The 17804-nt window shown below is 56.1% G+C and overlaps 1 protein-coding gene across 1 annotated transcript; it reads right to left on the bottom strand.

The window, feature by feature from the left end:
- Positions 1-301: 301 nt before the first annotated feature.
- GAL3ST2 (galactose-3-O-sulfotransferase 2) lies at positions 302-14664 on the bottom strand (the record flags this gene model as incomplete). Its single annotated transcript, XM_081095693.1, has 4 exons — positions 302-1114; positions 1846-2110; positions 3251-3334; positions 14633-14664. The coding sequence occupies 4 exons, from the start codon at positions 14662-14664 to the stop codon at positions 302-304; spliced, it is 1194 nt and encodes a 397-aa protein (XP_080951819.1).
- Between the last annotated feature and the right edge of the window lie 3140 nt (positions 14665-17804).

The raw sequence follows: 17804 nt of genomic DNA, 5'->3' as shown, positions 1-17804 counted from the left end.
CCACGTGTTTTGAAGGGCATAAGACACTGACTGTGTGCATCCCACTCTCACCGCTGGGCCCCCAAGCAGCCAGGAATCATGTCCTGCCAGGCAGGGCGCCCTCAGTCCCTCCCCACGAACAACAAACAGGCTCTCTTCCGGGACTGCGTCCAACATGAGCTCCCCCTGCAGGCGTTTTCCTCACTGGACACTGGGAGTGGGCAGCTGTAATCCCAGGAGCCCAGCTACGAGCCTGAGGCCGTGCCCAGGGCCTCCCAACGTAACAGCAGAGGGACAGAGGGACGGGCATCAAACGGAGGGGCTATGCCTTCAGGAAGGGGATGTCCTTGGGGGGCTTTTCGGGGAACTGCAGGGTGTACAAGTGGGCCATGTACTGGAGCTCGGGCATGACCATCCGCTGACACATGCGCAGCGTCTCGTTGTCCAAGCCCTGCCTGAGGTTGTAGCCCAGGATGCTGGCCTCCCCGGACTGGAACGGCTGCAGCCTGCGGTCGGTGATCTGCGTCTTGTTCTTGGGCGCGCGGTCCTGCAGGCACAGGGCTTCCAGCTCACGCCGCCGCGCCCGAAGCCTCGCCACCTCGGAGCGCAGTCGCCGTGGGCCCAGCTCGGCGCGCACTGAGGCCCAGAAGGTGCGGTTGAAGTGCTGGTAGAGGTGCCAGTCCAGGGCGCACCAGCGCTTGGCGCGCTCCTGGCCCTCGGGCGTCAGGCGGGTGACGGTGCGCTGGCTGCGCGAGTTGAGCTTGAAGGAGACCACGTCGTCCAGCCGCCAGCGGAGCCGGCGCCGCAGCAGCACCATGGACTCGTCGAAGTGCTCGGCGATGAGCACCAGTTGGAAGCGCTGCTCCACCTCGGCCAGGCGCGCGCGGACGTAGCTCTCCTCCACGGGCGCGTTGGGGTCGAAGCCCAGGTCGAACCACATGTGGTTCCGGGCGTAAGCGTTGCTCAGGTTCTGGTTGTAGTAGGTGTGCGGGGCCGCCAGGAAGGCGTCCAGGCTCGGGGCGGCCCTGAAGGCGGGCGCGTCGCGTCTGTAGTAGGTGAAGGAGGACTCCAGCTGGAAGATGGGGTTTCTGAGGATGGAAAAGTATAGAGTGTCGTTGGGCATCACTTTCTGCACCTGTGAGGAGACAGAATGAGGGCTGGTGACGCCCCGGGCTTCTTCCAGAAGCTCAGGGGGCAGGTGTCCTCACCCCCCCCCCCCCGCCCCACACACACACACCACCCATCCCCCACTGCACACCTGATCCTGCCCACCACCTCTCCCACTGGCTTCCCTGCATCTCGTCCACACTACCTTGCTCCCTTGACTGCCACTTTCCACGAGTGTCCAGAATGATCCTAAAACCCTTGACCTTGGCCCTGCCCTTCCCCCAAACTCCCTCCACTTCCCGTCTCTCTCCTGGAAGGGAAGTCAGGGAAGCCCCCAGGAGGAGGTGATCTCTAAGAATCTGAGACCCAAATGACCCACAAGAGGAGGTGTGAAGAGCATCACACTGAAGGGGATGATAGCACATGCAAAGGTCCTGGGGTGGGAAGACTGTGCGGGTTGGCAACAAGAGAAATCTGGAGAAGGAGGAGACAGCGGCAGGCTGTGAGGGCACCCCTATCTGATTCCAAGAGCAGTCGCAGGCCACTGGAAGTGGAGGTTGGAGTGGCAGGGTCTTCCAATGGACAGCTACCAGCCCCCTCTAGCCACGTCCCTGTACACACCCCACAGTCTCTCCAGTGGCCAGTCCTGACCCCTCCCCGCATGGTCACGCCACAAAGTGCCTTCAAGGCCTGCGGCTGAGTCCTGCCCCTCCATCACGCCCCATCTCCCACCTGCAGAGGGCACGCCCCCAGCCACACCTCGGGCAGGTTAAACCTCAGGTGGTTGCACATGATGTTGAAGTGCCGCTGTGGGCCATCCTGCCCCATGCCCTCCACGTAGCGCGCCAGGAAGAGCCAGGGGTAGCCCAGGTGGAAGCGCGAGCCGACTGGCAGCGCCACCGACAGGTTGTGCCTCTCAGCAAAACGGAAGAGGATGTTGAGCACCGTGCTGCTGGCGGTCTTGTGCGTCTTGAGAAACATGATGTTGGTGACGGGCAGCCCCTCAGTCTGGCCCCGGAGTAGGCTGGGAGGACAGCATGCTGCCATCAGTGAGGGACACTGCCTCCCCTTCACCCCCAACCGGAAATCCCCACTGGGAGAGACCCCATCCCAGCAAACCTCCCAGCTGCATGACCCAGCGACCCCCAACCTGCTTCCCCAACTACATGACCTCAACCCAGCAGCCCCCCAATCCGTACTTCCCATAGTGGTGACATCCCAACCCTCCCAGCCTCATCACTGTGGTCCCTCTAACCTAGAGACCCCCCACCCTGCAGCCCCCAAGGACCCACTGGCATAAACATGATTCTCCCTAAGTGGCTGCATCATCTGCCCCTCATGTACTGCAGGCTGGACCCCTAGACGCTGGCACCCCTCTTGGCCCCCCAACTTCTTGTCTGGCACCTGGGGCACCTAACATGGTGCTGGCCCTGTGGTCTGAGCCATGTGTCTGGCATTTCTTGGCTGATCCTTCCTATCAGGATGGGCCAACCTGACCGCAGGGCAAGAGTGGAGGCTGGTGCTCCCAGCGGTGGATTCCAGCCTGGAGCAGCAAGGCCCCAAAGCAGGGCCAGTAAGAGGGACCCAGGATGGGGGAGGAAGGCAGGGTCCAGAGGCCTGCACTGGCCCTGGGGACAGTGAGGAGGTGGGGGTAGCAAAGAGACCCAGGGACTTTGGCATTCCCCCATATCCCAAGGAGATCCAACCAACATTGGCGGTAAGGGCAGGAGGAGAAGGCCTGGGGCCACAAAACCCTCCCAGCAGCCAGGCTAAAGTGCTGGGCCTGTGTGGCCATTCCCATGGGCCCTGGGCTTCACAGAGGACATACCACTGGCAGGCAGGGAGCAGGGGTCTTGATCTCCCCGAACCTAGGCCCTAACCCTGCCTCCCAGCACCTGGTCACCCTCTGCACACAGCAGCTCTTCCCAAGACACCCGCAGCCCAGGCCCAGGCACCCCCCTCCCAGAGTCCTCCTCACTGCCCAGAGGACTCATTGGGAGGGCCTCAGTAAGCTAATGGGTCCCCAAAAGGAAGGGCCCACCCCATCTAGGAGATGTGACCTGCCCCGGTCACTGGCCAATGCTTGGAGATAGGCAGGCTGGGGCCCTGTACTGGTCTGGGACGGAGCGTGCCCAGACCACAGAGCACCCAATGCAGCACTCACGGTGTGAGCATTTCCACATCCACATGCAGGAGGCCAACCAGCAGGAGCAGGAGCAGGGTCAGGAGGAGGAGGGTCCAGAAGCGCCTGTGGGCAGGGGAACCAGTGAGCCCCCCCCGTCAGGGGCACAGGAGGGACCGATGCCACCCACCCCACCCACCTCAGCTCAGCATCATCCATGTAACAGCTCCTATTGAACCTAAGTGGCTATATCCTCTGCCCCTCATGTGCCACAGGCTGGGCCCCTGTACTGTGTGCCGGCCCGTGCAGGCCCTGGGTGGATGGATCATCAGACTCTACTCCCCGCTGGCCCCCTGCCACACTACCCACTGCCCAAAGCCAGGGGAAGCCAAGAGGCAGAGCCCTTCTCTGGGAAGTGGGCAGGGATCTGACAGGTGGAGGTGAGAGCAGGTCAGGGGTCCCTGGAGACTGGCCTGACTGAGACCCCTGAACTCACACCCCAGGGACACATCCTGGGTGGGGGCCGAGAGGTAGTACATCCTGGCATTCCGCCCCGCACAGAAGGGGAGGAGCCCCACAAAAGAGGACACTTAGCGGGCCCGCCTGGGTTCCAGGAACTCAGCAGGTGGGGTTCAGGCCATAGTCCCTGGGCTGGGACACCCAAGGGAGACACGGTGACCAGATCAGGGAAGGGACAGGCTAGGACTGGGGCGCCCCATAGTGTAGGGCAGTCCCTCACTGTCGTGATTGGCACCACCTCTCAGGACCTCTGAGTTAAAGGGCACAGAGCCTTTGTCCAGAGAGGACATGTGCAAGGATTTGTCCTGGAGTCACCACGTACCCCTTGACACCTGACCTGCTCTACCCCATGGAGTCCCAGGGGGTCACTGATCCCCACTGGGCTCAGGAAGATCACATGTCTCGCCTGAGGCCACTCGCCAGGGAAGAAGCTTGTGGCCCAGAGACACATTAATCCGCAGGCCACACTGTCCCCGCCGCACAGCACCGGTGCCCTTCCACACGGCAGGTGGGCAAGCCTCCTGGGGCGCTGGAAGAGCCAAGGCACACCAGCAAAGCATGTCCAGTGGAAAGAACCCGGTCAGGACACAGCGGCACCATTGTGGGGAGGGACACGCTCAGGTGGATGCCAGAGACCCTGAGGGTTTGCCCAGGAAAGGAAATGTGCACCCTGCAGACACTTAACACTCTGCATGCACTGAGCGCACTGCACACCCTGCACACAGTGAGGACACTACACACACAAAGGACACACACTGAGGACACTGCACACACAAAGCACACACACTGAGGACACTGCATACACAAAGCACACACAATGCACACACTGTGGACACTGCACACACAAAGCACACACCATGCACACACTGTGGCCACTGCACACACAAAGCACACACCATGCACACACTGTGGCCACTGCACACACAAAGCACACACCATGCACACACTGTGGCCACTGCACACACAAAGCACACACCATGCACACACTGTGGCCACTGCACACAAAGCACACACCATGCACACACTGTGGCCACTGCACACACAAAGCACACACCATGCACACACTGTGGACACTGTCAACACTGCACGTGCTGCACACACATTGCACACACAATGCTCACGCACAGACACTAGATAAGCTTTTCCCCCACTCACTTCACCCTTGTTCTTCAAGTAATTCTCTCCTGGATGCTCCCCCAGTCCTATGACAGGTGGGAATAGCTGATCCTTAAGAAGTGATAGAACAGCCCAGTTGGCGTGGCTCAGTGGTTGAGTGTCAACTTGTGAACCAGGAGGTCACAGTTCTATTCCCAGTCAGGACAAATGCCTGGGTTGTGGGCTCAATCCCCAATGTGGGGTGTGCAGGAGGCAGCCAATCAATGATTCTCTCTCATCATTGGTGTTTCTATCTCTCTTCCCTTCCTGTCAGAAATCAATAAAAATATTTTTTAAAAATAAGTGATATAATATTATTATATTTAAAATAATTTTTCTTGAAATATTAATGTTTGTTGCATGTAAATGGCTAATTATATTGTATCTACAACCTGGTAATAGATTTAGTTTGCATATTGTACGGTTAAGTGCAAAATAACTAACTAAATAAATAAATGTGGGGGGAAAAAAGTGATAGCCCTAGCTGGTTTGGCTCAATGGATAGAGAGCATCGGCCTGTGGACTGAAGGGTCCCGGGTTCGATTCCAGTCAATGGTACATGCCCAGGTTGAGGGCTCCATCCCCAGTAGGTAGCATGCAGGAGGCAGCCGATCAATGATTCTCATTATTGATGTTTCTATCTCTCCCTCTCCCTTCCTCTCTGAAATCAATTAAATATATCTACACTAATAAAAGAGAAAAATGGTAATTGGCGTACGGCGCTACCCTTTTCATTGGCTAATCAGGGCTATATGCAAATTAACTGCCAACTAAGATGGCAGTTAACTGCCAACAAGGATGGCGGCTAATTTGCATATGTAGGCACAATGCAGGGAGGCGAAAGGGAAAGCAGGAAGAAGCCCCCGCCACTGACTGTGATCGGAAACCCAGGAGGGAGCTAAGAGGTGGGGGGCAGGGCAAAGGCAGCCCTGGGGCCGCCTTTGCCCTGCCCCCAGCCGTGATCGGAGAATCAGGCGCCTTTGCCGCCCTGGCCAGTGATAGCAGGAAGTAGGGGTGGAGCCAGCGATGGGAGCTGGGCACGGTCGAAGCTGGCAGTCCCGGGAGCTAGGGGTCCCTTGCCTGGGCCTAAAGCAGAGCCCACGATCGCGGGGCCGCTGCAGCTGCGGGTCCCCGCTGCCTGAGCTGGACACCTCGGCCAGAGGCGTTAGGCCTGGGCAGGGGCGGAGCCTGCAACCGCAGGGAGCTGGGGGTCCCCTGCCCAGGCCTAACGCCTCGGCCAGAGGCATTAGGCCTGGGCAGGGGCAGAGCGGGAGATCGCGGGGAGCTGGGAGTCCCCTGCCCAGGCCTAATGCCTTGGCCAGAGGCGTTAGGCCTGGGCAGGGGCAGAGCCTGCAACTGCGGGGAGCTGGGGGTCCCCTGCCCAGGCCTAATGCCTCGGCCAGAGGTGTTAGGCCTGTGCAGGGGCAGAGCGGGAGATCGCAGGGAGCTGGGAGTCCCCTGCCCAGGCCTAATGCCTCGGCCAGAGGCCTTAGGCCTGGGCAGGGGCAGAGCCTGCAACCGCGAGGAGCTGGGGATACCCTGCCCAGGCCCGACACCTCTGCCGGAGGCCTCAGGCCTGGTCAAGGGGCCGATCCAGTGATTGGTGATCGGAGGGTGATGAGGGTCAACTCCTCTGGCCGAGGCATCAGGCCTGGGTGGGGGGTGGAGCCGGGGATTGGAGGGATATGATGGTCCCCTTGCCCAGGCCTGAAGCCTGGGTCAGAGGCGTCAGGCTTGGGCGGGGGGTGGAGCAAGCGATCAGAGGGAGATGGGGGTCTCCTGCCCAGGCATGATTCCTGGGCCAGAGGCCTCAGGCCTGGGCGGGGGTCAGAGCCAGTGATCGGGGGGAGATGGGGGTTCCCTTTCCAAGCCTGACACCTCTGGCGGAGGCGTCAGGCCTGGGCAAGGGGCCGATCAGGCGATCAGGGGGTGATGGGGGTCTACGCCTCTGGCCGAGGCATCAGTCCTGGGCAAGGGGCAGAGCCAGCAATCGGAGGGGTCTGGGGGTCCCCTGCCCAGGCCTGACGCCTGGGCCAGAGGCATCAGGCCTGGGCTGGGGGCAGAACCAGTGATGGGGGGAAATGAGGGTCCCCTGCCCAGGCCTGACACCTATGTCAGAGGCGTCAGGCCTGGGCAAGGGGCCGATCCTGCAATTGGAGGGTGATGGGGGTCAACGCCTGAGGGCTCCCAGTATGTGAGAGGGGGCAGGCTGGGCTGAGGGACACTCCCCCCACACACACACACCCAGTGCACGAATTTCGTGCACCGGGCCCCTAGTGTGTGTGTGTGTGTGTGTGTGTGTGTGTGTGTATATATTTTTTTTAAATAAGTGATACAACAGCAGTGAGTGAGGCCCAAGGCCCAATAGGGAAGGATGTCCAAGTCAGCAGTGGCCTGTGGGCAGCAGCACAGGGACCCATGAGATGCAGAAAGGGGAGTGACCAGGAGAAGCAGGTGGGAGACTTTGGAGAAGCGGGGCCCCAGTGAGGTGCACGGATCTGGGGGAACCAGTAGTCTGCACCAGAGTGAAAAGGGACAAGTTTCCAAACCCCAAAGGGTTGCCCTTCTAGAAGGCCATACTATGGTCACAGAGCCACGGGGTTACTGTGCTACAGTCCTTTCCACTGAACTCATGAGACCCTCCCAGGGAAGTGGTGTGCTGTCCCCTGACACCTGCTGGGTTGAACCCCTGCTGGGGCGTCTGCCAGACTGGTCTCCTTTACAATACTCTCCAGTCAACATTTTGTTCCACCATAAAACTCCCTCCCACAAATACTGCAGTTTACCGACTCCTTGCAGAGGCTTTAATAAGATTCTGCCCACACTGACCATCTGTTTGAAACTTACAATAACCTCTTTGGCCTTGAGGCAGCATGAATGTGTCTCAGTTCTTCGCAGCTGCCCAGTGAGAACCAGGAAGTCTGTAGAGAACTCCCCGTTTCTAAAGAGAGGCTCTTCTGGCTCTAGTCCCAACACCCGCCGTGGGGTCAGTAGGGCCGTGGGGGTTGAAGTGACCTGGGAAGGCAGTGGCAATGGGGGACCGGTGGTCAGCCCAGAGAGGCCACCAACCCTCAGGGCCGAGGCAGGGAGTCCCTCTCTGGCCTGTCCTGACACCACGAGTTGCTCATAGATGGTTAGCCTTTAACGAGAGCCCAGTGGTTGCACAAGGCTAAATGGATGAATTGCTTGGTATGTGAATTACATGTCAATAAAGCTGTTTAAAAAAGCAAAATTTTGGAGGAGAACCAAGATGGCGGCATAGGTTAACGCCGGAGTTTGCTGCTCTGAACAACTACTTCAAAAGTGAAACTAAAAGACAGAACGGACATCACCCAAAACCACTGGAACGCTGGCTGAATGGAAGTCCTACAACTAGGAGGAAAGAGAAACGCATACGGACACTCAGAGGAGGCGCAGTGCTGAAGTCAAATTCTGAGGTGCGGAGTGCGCGCGCGGAGCGGGCTGGCGGCGGAGGGCGCGGTTGGCGTTTTCAATCGGGAGGGAGTCGCAGACTCTGAGCTCCAGATCCCGGCGAGTCTTTAGGGACCCAGACTCAAACGGGAGAAGCGGGTCTGTCTGGCTTCGGTCAGAGCGAGTGCAGCTTTCTCTCCGAGCTTTGCTGCGGGTGCTGGGACTCAGAGAGGCAGAGCCCCTGGGGACAGGACTGAGAGCCGCCATAACTGCTCTCTCAGGCCCACCCTGTTGATCCTGTGCGACCCGCCCCGCCCAAGCCCTGCACAGAGGCATTTGCCGGATAGCCTCAGGCAAACGCCAGATTAGCACCTCCCTAGAGGACAGAAGTTCTCTCACTGCTGACACAGCTGATTCTCATAGCCACTTGGCCTGGAGGTCAAACCCTCCCTGGAATTAGCTACATCAAGATTTAACTATAAAACCACAAACAAAGACCACTAGGGGGTGCACCAAGGAAGCATAACAAAATGCGGAGACAAAGAAACAGGACAAAATTGTCAATGGAAGATATAGAGTTCAGAACCACACTTTTAAGGTCTCTCAAGAACTGTTTAGAAGCCGCCGATAAACTTAATGAGATCTACAAGAAAACTAATGAGACCCTCGATGTTATATTGGGGAACCAACTAGAAATTAAGCATACACTGACTGAAATAAAGAATATTATACAGACTCCCAACAGCAGACTAGTTGATCGCAAGAATCAAGTCAATGATTTGAAATGCGAGGAAGCAAAAAACACCCAACCGGAAAAGCAAAATGAAAAAAGAATCCAAAAATGCGAGGATAGTGTAAGGAGCCTCTGGGACAGCTTCAGGCGTACCAACATCAGAATTATAGGGGTGCCAGAAGATGAGAGAGAGCAAGATATTGAAAACCTATTTGAAGAAATAATGACAGAAAACTTCCCTCACCTGGTGAAAGAAATGGACTTACAGGTCCAAGAAGCGCGGAGAACCCCAAACAAAAGGAATCCAAAGAGGACCACACCAAGACACATCATAATTAAAATGCCAAGAGCAAAAGATAAAGAGAGAATCTTAAAAACAGCAAGAGAAAGAAACTCAGTTACCTACAAGGGAATACCCATACGACTGTCAGCTGATTTCTCAACAGAAACTTTGCAGGCCAGAAGGGAGTGGCAAGAAATATTCAAAGTGATGAATACCAAGAACCTACAACCAAGATTACTTTATCCAGCAAAGCTATCATTCAGAATTGAAGGTCAGATAAAGAGCTTCACAGATAAGGAAAAGCTAAAGGAGTTCATCACCACCAAACCAGTATTATATGAAATGCTGAAAGGTATCCTTTAAGAAGAGGAAGAGGAAGAAAAAGGTAAAGATACAAATTATGAACAACAAATATGCATCTATCAACAAGTGAATCTAAGAATCAAGTGAATAAATAATCCGATGAACAGAATGAACTGGTGATTATAATAGAATCAGGGACATAGAAAGGGAATGGACTGACTATTCTTGGGGGGGAAAGGGGTGTGGGAGATGCGGGAAGAGACTGGACAAAAATCATGCACCTATGGATGAGGACAGTGGGTGGGGAGTGAGGGCGGATGGTGGGGCGGGAACTGGGAGGAGGGGAGTTATGGGGGGAAAAAAGAGGAACAAATGTAATAATCTGAACAATAAAGATTTAATTAAAAAATTTAAAAAAAAAAAAAAAAAAAAAAAAAAGCAAAATTTTAACATTTTTTTAAATGACTCCAGCTGCTAAAAAAAATTTAAAGCCAATAATTGTGAGAAAAATTATGAAAAATAGTTGAAAAGCATAAACCATGTGACCATGCTTCCAAATGCCTTTACCTGGAAGGGGCCAACTCAATCCCTGAGAACTTCACCCCTCAAATAAACACTTGTCTGTGGCACCCCCTTCCCTTTGGGGGTGGCCGCGTTGCTCAGGAGCCTCACACTTCCTGCATTTGGAACTGAGAACAGGATGTGGCATTGGTCCAGTTCCACTGGGGCCAGTGGGGAGAGCGTAAGGCCCCACAGGCCCATGCCCACACCCTACTGAGCCGAGGGCTGACCAGTGAGTGCCCCAGGTGAGGCCATTCCCAGATTGCTCAGGAAGAATTCCTGGCATCTGGTAACAACCAATAAAAGATATAAAATTGTGAGCAGTAAACAGTCAAGACAGCCAGCATATCAGCAAGATTCACAATGGTTTTATATCCAGGATTCCACACACCCCTGCAGGCCCATCTGGCCAGCTCATGAGAAATGGACAAACATTTGCCTCTGCAGGGTTATAAAAGGACATGGAACCAAATGTCTGCCATCATTCAGTGGTCAGCCAATTTTAGCTGGAATCTGGAAAAACAACACCCAGCTTAATCTCTAATTTTGGAGGGTGATCTTACAAATCACCCCCAAAATCCAGCACTACAGGTAGAAGAATCACACACATACACACATACACATACACACACACGCACGCACACATGCACACACACGCACACACACACATATACACATACACACTCATACACATACACATACACACACTCACAAACATACACTCACTCACATACACACATACACACACACTCTCACACCTACACACACACACACACACACACACACACACAAGCACTTGGCAGCAAAAGCTGCATCCTCAGGGAACGGGCGGCCTAGACCCCTTCCCGACTCAGTGGGCTGAGGAAAGCGCTGAGGAGCTAGGCTCCAGGACGCCCCCTCCACCGCGTGAGGCCAGGCACAGGTCTCCCGCGGGCCCGGGGCAGCTCCCAGTGCTGGGGACCTGGTCGGTGCAGAGTGGAGCCCAGGGCCACAAGTCCAGAGCGCAGAGCCATCCATATAAAGGCCAAATCAAAAAGAAACAGGGCCCCCCAGCCAGCATGGCTCAGTGGTTGAGTGTCGACCTATGAACCAGGAGGTCACAGTTCAGTTCCCGGTCAGGGCACATGCCCAGGTTGCGGGGGGATGCAGGAGGCAGCCAATCAATGATTCTCTCTCATCACTGATATTTCTATTTCTCTGTCCCTCTCCCTTCCTCTCTGAAATCAATAAAAATATTTTTTTAAAAAGAAAGTGATGGGGTGCCAGACATCCAAACTGAACATCCCCCAAATCACAGAGGGGAGGAGTGTGGGTCACCCTGCACCCGGAGACTTCATCTAGAAAAAGAAAGAAGGCCACGTTGTCACCACCTGCAGGATGTGGCAGATAGATGCCTGTCCCGCCACACCCAACACCCACCTGCTACCCTCCCGTCAAGATGCCGCCCATTTCACTGCCACTGAATTGGGCATGACAAGGTGTCCTTTGACCAGTAGAATGTGCCGTAAGTGATGCCGTGCGATTCTGAGCTCAGCATGAATGATGCAGCATCTGCTTCTGCTGCCCTGAGACCCTGTTCAAGACAGCTTCCCAAGGAAGTTGTTGTACCACTGGAAAGCCATGTGGGGAACACTAGGCACCCCACCAAGAGCCAGTGAGCACAAAGCTGTCCAGGGCCTTCCAGCCCCTCAGCTGTCGGGCTGAATGCAGCCACTGGGGGGGGGGGGTGCCAGGTGTGGGTGCAGAGGGGCCACTGTCCCTGAGAAACACCATGCCCTCTCTTCCAGCGGCTGGGTCCCGCGGGCTTGTTAACAGATTGTTGGTACAAGGAGAGCCCAGTACAGCCCATGCACCATTACCCCACCGGACGCCGATCCTTCTCCCAATCACTGCTTCACCCTCAGCAGCCTAGGATGGTGTTCTCTCAACTGTGGGCTGCGCGCAGGTTGCTAAGAAGTCGATTCAGTGGGTCTCACTATCAATGCATGGGGGTGCAGCCAGCGCTTTTGCAGAACAGAGTAGAATAAAATGGAAGGGAGAGGAGTGGCGAGGAATAGAATAGAGTGGAATAGAGTAGAATAGAGTGGAATAGGATAGAGTAAAATAAAAATGGAAAACAGTAAAATATTATAGAGTAGGATGAGATGGAACAGAATAAATATATTCTAGATGTAGAATCCATATATATAAAAAGCCAGGGGCCATCACAACCGAAACAACCAAATGGACGACCAAACAGGCTGCAGGGCGGTTAGTGAGGGATGACCAAACAACTGAACAGCAGGCTGCGTGGGGCGGCGAGGCTGACGGAGGGGGGCAGTTGGGGGCGACCAGGCTGATGGGGGGTGGCAGTTGTGGGCAACCAGGCCAGTGGGGGGGGCAGTAAGGGGTAACCAGGCCAGCGGGGGGGGGGGCAGTTAGAGGTGACCAGGCTGGCAGGGGAGGGCAGTGAGAGATGATCAGGCTGGCAGTCAGAAGCAGTTAGGGGTGATCAGGCAGGCAGGCAGGTGAGTGGTTAGGAGCCAGCAGTCCAAGATTGTGAGAGGAATGTCCGACTGCTGGTTTAGGCCCAATCCCGGAGATCGGGCCTAAACTGGCAGTCAGACATCCCCCGAGGAGTCCTGGATTGGAGAGGGTGCTTGCTGAGCTGAGGGGACTCTCCCCACCCTCCTGCATGAATTTCGTGCACCAGGCCTTTAGTATAAAATAATAAGCATAGAATAGATAAAAATATTATAGGACAGAACAGGAAGTTTCAGGGCTGTGGGCCTGTAGTGGCCCCTCCTTCCGCCCCACAGGACACCCAGAAGCCCAGAGCTCCTGTTGCCTAGGTCCCCCAGGGAGGCAGCACCATCCCCACCAAAGTTCTGCTGCCTAATCGGCAAGTGGGGTCCTGTCAGGGTTGGTTGGAAGCCCCCCCTACAGCTGGGCTCCCTCCCAACATCAGTGCCCGAGACTCTACCTCCTCTGCTTATAAAGGGGAGCAGCCGCATGTTACCAAGAGCTGCAGGGAGTTGCCCTCAGGAACTCAGGCCCTCAATGAGCCTCCTAAAATGCATGGAGCCCCCACAGGCCACACAGCCCCCACAAGCACAGCTCCTCAGGGCTCAGCACTCTTAGGGTTCTTTGCTCCCACAGAACTGAGTCCCAAACAAACAGAAATGCATGTCTTTAGAAGCCAGGCAAATATCCCAAAGCCATCCAACAACTGCCATAAAGCCAACGAGGCCACAGTCTTGGGCTGGGGTCCCCAGCAGCCATAAGAGCCTGGGGAGATGCCCCCCCAAATCAGGGTCGCCCAAAACCTTGAAGTCACTGAGGAGGGTTTGTGCCTAAGTCCATCACAGGCAAGGGGACTCACTGAGATGCCACAGCCCATCTGGCCAGAAAGTCTCGGCTCTGCTCACAGCTCCACGGACTGCCCAGGGCCACGGGGGCGCCCCACTTGGCTGCCCTGCCCACGGTTGTCCTCTCTCTGACCCACAACAGACAAGAGAGCTGGGCCAAGCGAGAGAAGCCTACAAAAGTTCGCACCATTAACGGGAAATAAACAGGCTCTGGGTGGCCCAGGCCAGGGTTGTGGGGACAGGGACTCGGTGGCTGCAGCCCCTTCCTCCAAGTGCTTTGACTGAACCCATGAGCCTGGGACACTCAGAGCCACCAGACAGCCCATGCCCTGGGGCTCCCCAGGCTGCCTCACCTGCCGTGTGCCCAGGATGCTGGGCAGCCAGAGAAACCCAGCTTGGCCCCAGCTAGAGTGACCCTGCCCCCAGCCTTCATGCCTCCTCCTCACAGAGTGGTGACAAGGCCCACAGGAAGAGAGACACTGGGACCTTCCCCCATCTCTGCTAGCCCCCAGGGCCTGCAGGGAGGGATGGGCACAGGTGGAGAGGAGGGCATCAGAGGTGCTGGAATCCCGAAAAGCCTGTGGGATGAGGCAGAGAAGTAAAACACAAAGCATCTGCAGACCAGGCCCGCCTCCCTCCAACCTGTGTGTGTGGGAGACTCTACCTCCTCAGCTTAAAAAGGGGAGCAGCCTCGTGTCACCTAGAGCTGGCAGGGACTCCCTCTCACGCATTCAGGCCTCCAGCAAGCGTCCTAAAATGCAAATGCAGGTAACTGCCAATGCCATGAAGGAGGATGGAAGGTCACTACAAATTCAGGGGCCCAGACACAGGAAGGTGACCCTAGACTGGGGCCAGGAGGTCCCACGGCCCTAGCAGTCGAGGCCTTCAGCCCAAACCTCAAATCCTCATTTTCTCCTCAGCCCTGGGCTCTTGTCCCCCAGAGGCCCAAGCCTGGGGGTGAATTCAGGGGAGTGTTAGAGCCCCCAACCCCGTGACTTCCTTTATAAGACAAACACAGAATGACTCCTTTCCGCCAGGTTCTCAGCACATCCGAGGATAAAAGAAGTGCCCTATCTCCCCTGGAGGACCCAGTCCCCAAACCCCCGCCTTACCTCTGCATGTGGCCCAGCGGGGACAGCAGCATGCTGGTGGGTCCTAGGAGCTGGCACAGCAGGGCAGGTGGGTTCAGGCTCCCTGCTGGCTCCTGCCCCAGCCACAGGCTGCATTTGGCCCCTTGCAGAGTATGAATTTGATTCCCAGAGAAGCTCACTTGCCAGCTCAGGTGTGAGGCCACACCCTCTCCCCCACCCCAATGGGAGGGATTAATACTGGGCCAAAGGAAGAACCAGCCCTTCCCTGGGCACAGTTCCCTGTCCTCAGCTTCTCCTCCAGGCGCCCCCGCCGCTGTCCACACCTGCTCTCTCTGCCCACCCCAGAACTCAGGAGGTGCAAATACTTGAGTGTGAAGCACAGATAGTCAACATCTTTGAGGAGGAAAAGGAAAATATGAGACCAAGTTCAGAAGCTTTTCTCCCTCTCCTTTTCTTCTGAAAAGTGTGCTTTACGCCAGGAGGAAATTTACTATTTCTTACATCTTGGGCTGAAAAAAACTTTTCTTTTTTAAAAATATATTTTATTGATTTTTTACAGAGAGGAAGGGAGAGGGATAGTTAGAAACATTGATGAGAGAGAAACATTGATGAGAAAGAAACATCAATCAGTTGCCTCCTGCACACCCCTTATTGGGGATGTGCCCACAACCAAGGTACATGCCCTTGACCAGAATCAAACCTGGGACCCTTCAGTCCACAGGCTGACACTCTATCCACTGAGTCAAACCGGTTAGGGCTGAAAAAATACTTTTCAATGAGGATACCATCATAGGAACTCAACAAAAATACTAGTAGATTTTTGCATAAAAGCTCATGTCTGACTGTCAAGGGTGGGGAGAAAAAAAGGACACATATGTAATACCCTTTGTAATACTTTAAGCAATAAAAAAAAAAAAAAAAAAAAAAAAAAGCTCATTTCTTTCTTCAGGAAATAAATGAATCTCATTCAAAAACAAACAACAGACAACAGACTGGGGAAATGTTTGCAGCCCTTGATCACATGCAAAGTCCATAAAAAAATTTTTTAAAAAAGCCCCATGGCCCATTGAGGGGCTTGGACAGGACAGACAGCCATGTGGAGGAGGCCAGGCTCTGGGGGAAGGGGGGGAGGGCACCACACACCTGGTGGGACAGGCCACCACGGTGGGGCCTCCTTCTCCACCCTGGCATCCACACACACACAGAGCTCCGGGGCCGTGGCTCGGAGGGCAGGGGGTCTGCACCCCAGGACAGCCCTCGAGGGGAAGAGGATGAGGAGAAGCATGAGGCCCTGCCTCCATCCTCAGAGAGGAGCTGGAGCCAAGCACCCGGGCCTCACTTCTGAAATGGGTGGGAGTTGAAAGGAGAAAAAGCGTTTTTCACCTAGGGAAGACAGGCAGTGCGTGGACAACACCGACCCGGCCAGGAATCCACGCAGTCCAAACCAAAGGACATCCCACTTGACCAGCAGGTTAGGGTACTGGTGTATTAGTCAGTGAGCCCCACACTCATGCTTCTTGACAAGCCACCCAGAACCTCGGAGGCCCAGCGGCAGGCGTGGCTCCTCAAGCTCACGGTCTCCGGAGGTTCTGTTTCGGGCGGGGTTTGCCCTGGGCTGGAGCAGCCACCAGGCACGCTCTTTACATTGAGGATAGTGGGGAGGCCACGTGCTCATCTCATGCCCGGCGGCACCACAGTCCTCACATCTCACAGGCCAGCAAAGCCACACGGCCAAGCCCGAGGTCCCAGGGAAAGCCGTGAAGCCAGGGTCAGCAATGCTACAGGGCGCCTCTCAGGGGAGCACCAAGTCCTAAGAAGCTGCTGGGTCAGGTGAGAGACAGGGAAGTGCTCACTGATGGGCAGGAGGGGGCCAGGCCCAGGGCAGTGGGTGGTGCTCCCCTCCTCCAGTCCCCGCCATGGTGCCCACCTCTGTCTCCTCCCCGAGGCAGGAGCCCCAGGGTGCAGGGCACAGGGTTTCCACGGCTTTCTCAGGGCCAGCCCTCCCTGGGCCCAATGCAGCCGCCCTAGCTCCTCGGGGAGCCCCAGTGGGGCAAATGAGCCAGGGGAAACTGCCGTGGTTATGCTTCGAAATGCCATTCCTCTGATTCATTGGGGCTCACTCAGGGCACTGGGCTGGGGAAAAGGACAATCATTCTAACAGCCACAGACCCAGGGCAGCCAACTGTTCACCCATTTACAGCTGGGAAGGAGTTCCGGGGGGGGGGGGGGGCACAAGTGCCACAGGTGGGGACATCTTGGGACCCAAATGCTGAGGCCCCATCTCCACCTGCTGGGGCCTCAGACTTTGTTGATGTTGTTACAATTGTGTACTTTCCTCCAAATTTGTTGTGTGTTTTTGTAACCCCAACCCTAACCCAACGCCTTGGTGTAGACAGTGACCACACGTCACAAGGTCAAATTCTCAGGACACTTGGTGAGGGAACCCCAGAGAAAGGGCAGCTGTGTGAACACCTGTGAGAAGCGCCCCAGGGCCCCATCCTGAGGGAACAGGGGAACCCCAGAACCACCAGCCCTCAGGTAGTGCAGGTCCTGGGGTGTTGGCACAGTTGGTGATGGGCTGGGCCCAGGGCGTGGAGCCTGTGGAGAGAGACCGCAGCTGCATGCCGGGTCAAGGGCGAGGCCTGGGTGGAGGCCGCTGCCTCGCACCTGGTGTCCAAAGCCAAGGGCCCCCGGGAGGACCCTTGGGAGCAGCCAGCAGGGGAGAGATGGGGTTAGGGGCTCAGCCTCAGCTGTAGGAGGCTTGGAGGATGGAGAGGAGGAGGCAGCAGCTAAGGATGCCGAGGCGGAGGATTTGGGGGTCAGCTGTCAGGTGGGTGAGGACCCAAGACTGACCACAGGGTCAGTGGGGGAGGGGAGCCGGTGAAGGGTGATGGGGACCCAACCAGCAGCTGCTTGGTGCAGTAGGGGCTAGGGCTCCAGGAGAGGAACAGACTTCAAACCTGGCAGGCAGGGAGGGGAGCTGGGTGCCAGGGGTGGGTGGCAGGGACTTGGCCCTCCTCTGTCCTGAGCAAAGGGTGCCCCATGGAGACCAGGGCTGGGAAGCAACCATGTGCAGACTGATTTGTACCAATGAGAACACACACCTCTCCTGGCCAGTCCATCTCCTGCTGCCTACCGAGGGAGACTGTGCACCCAGGAGGCCTGGCTCACTGACTCTGAAGTACCAGCAAGC

The sequence above is a fragment of the Myotis nattereri genome, assembly GCF_964212035.1.
Source record: "Myotis nattereri genome assembly, chromosome: 7".
In the NCBI taxonomy this organism is placed as follows: Eukaryota; Metazoa; Chordata; class Mammalia; order Chiroptera; family Vespertilionidae; genus Myotis; species Myotis nattereri.
This window is presented reverse-complemented; position numbering and strand designations above follow the sequence as displayed.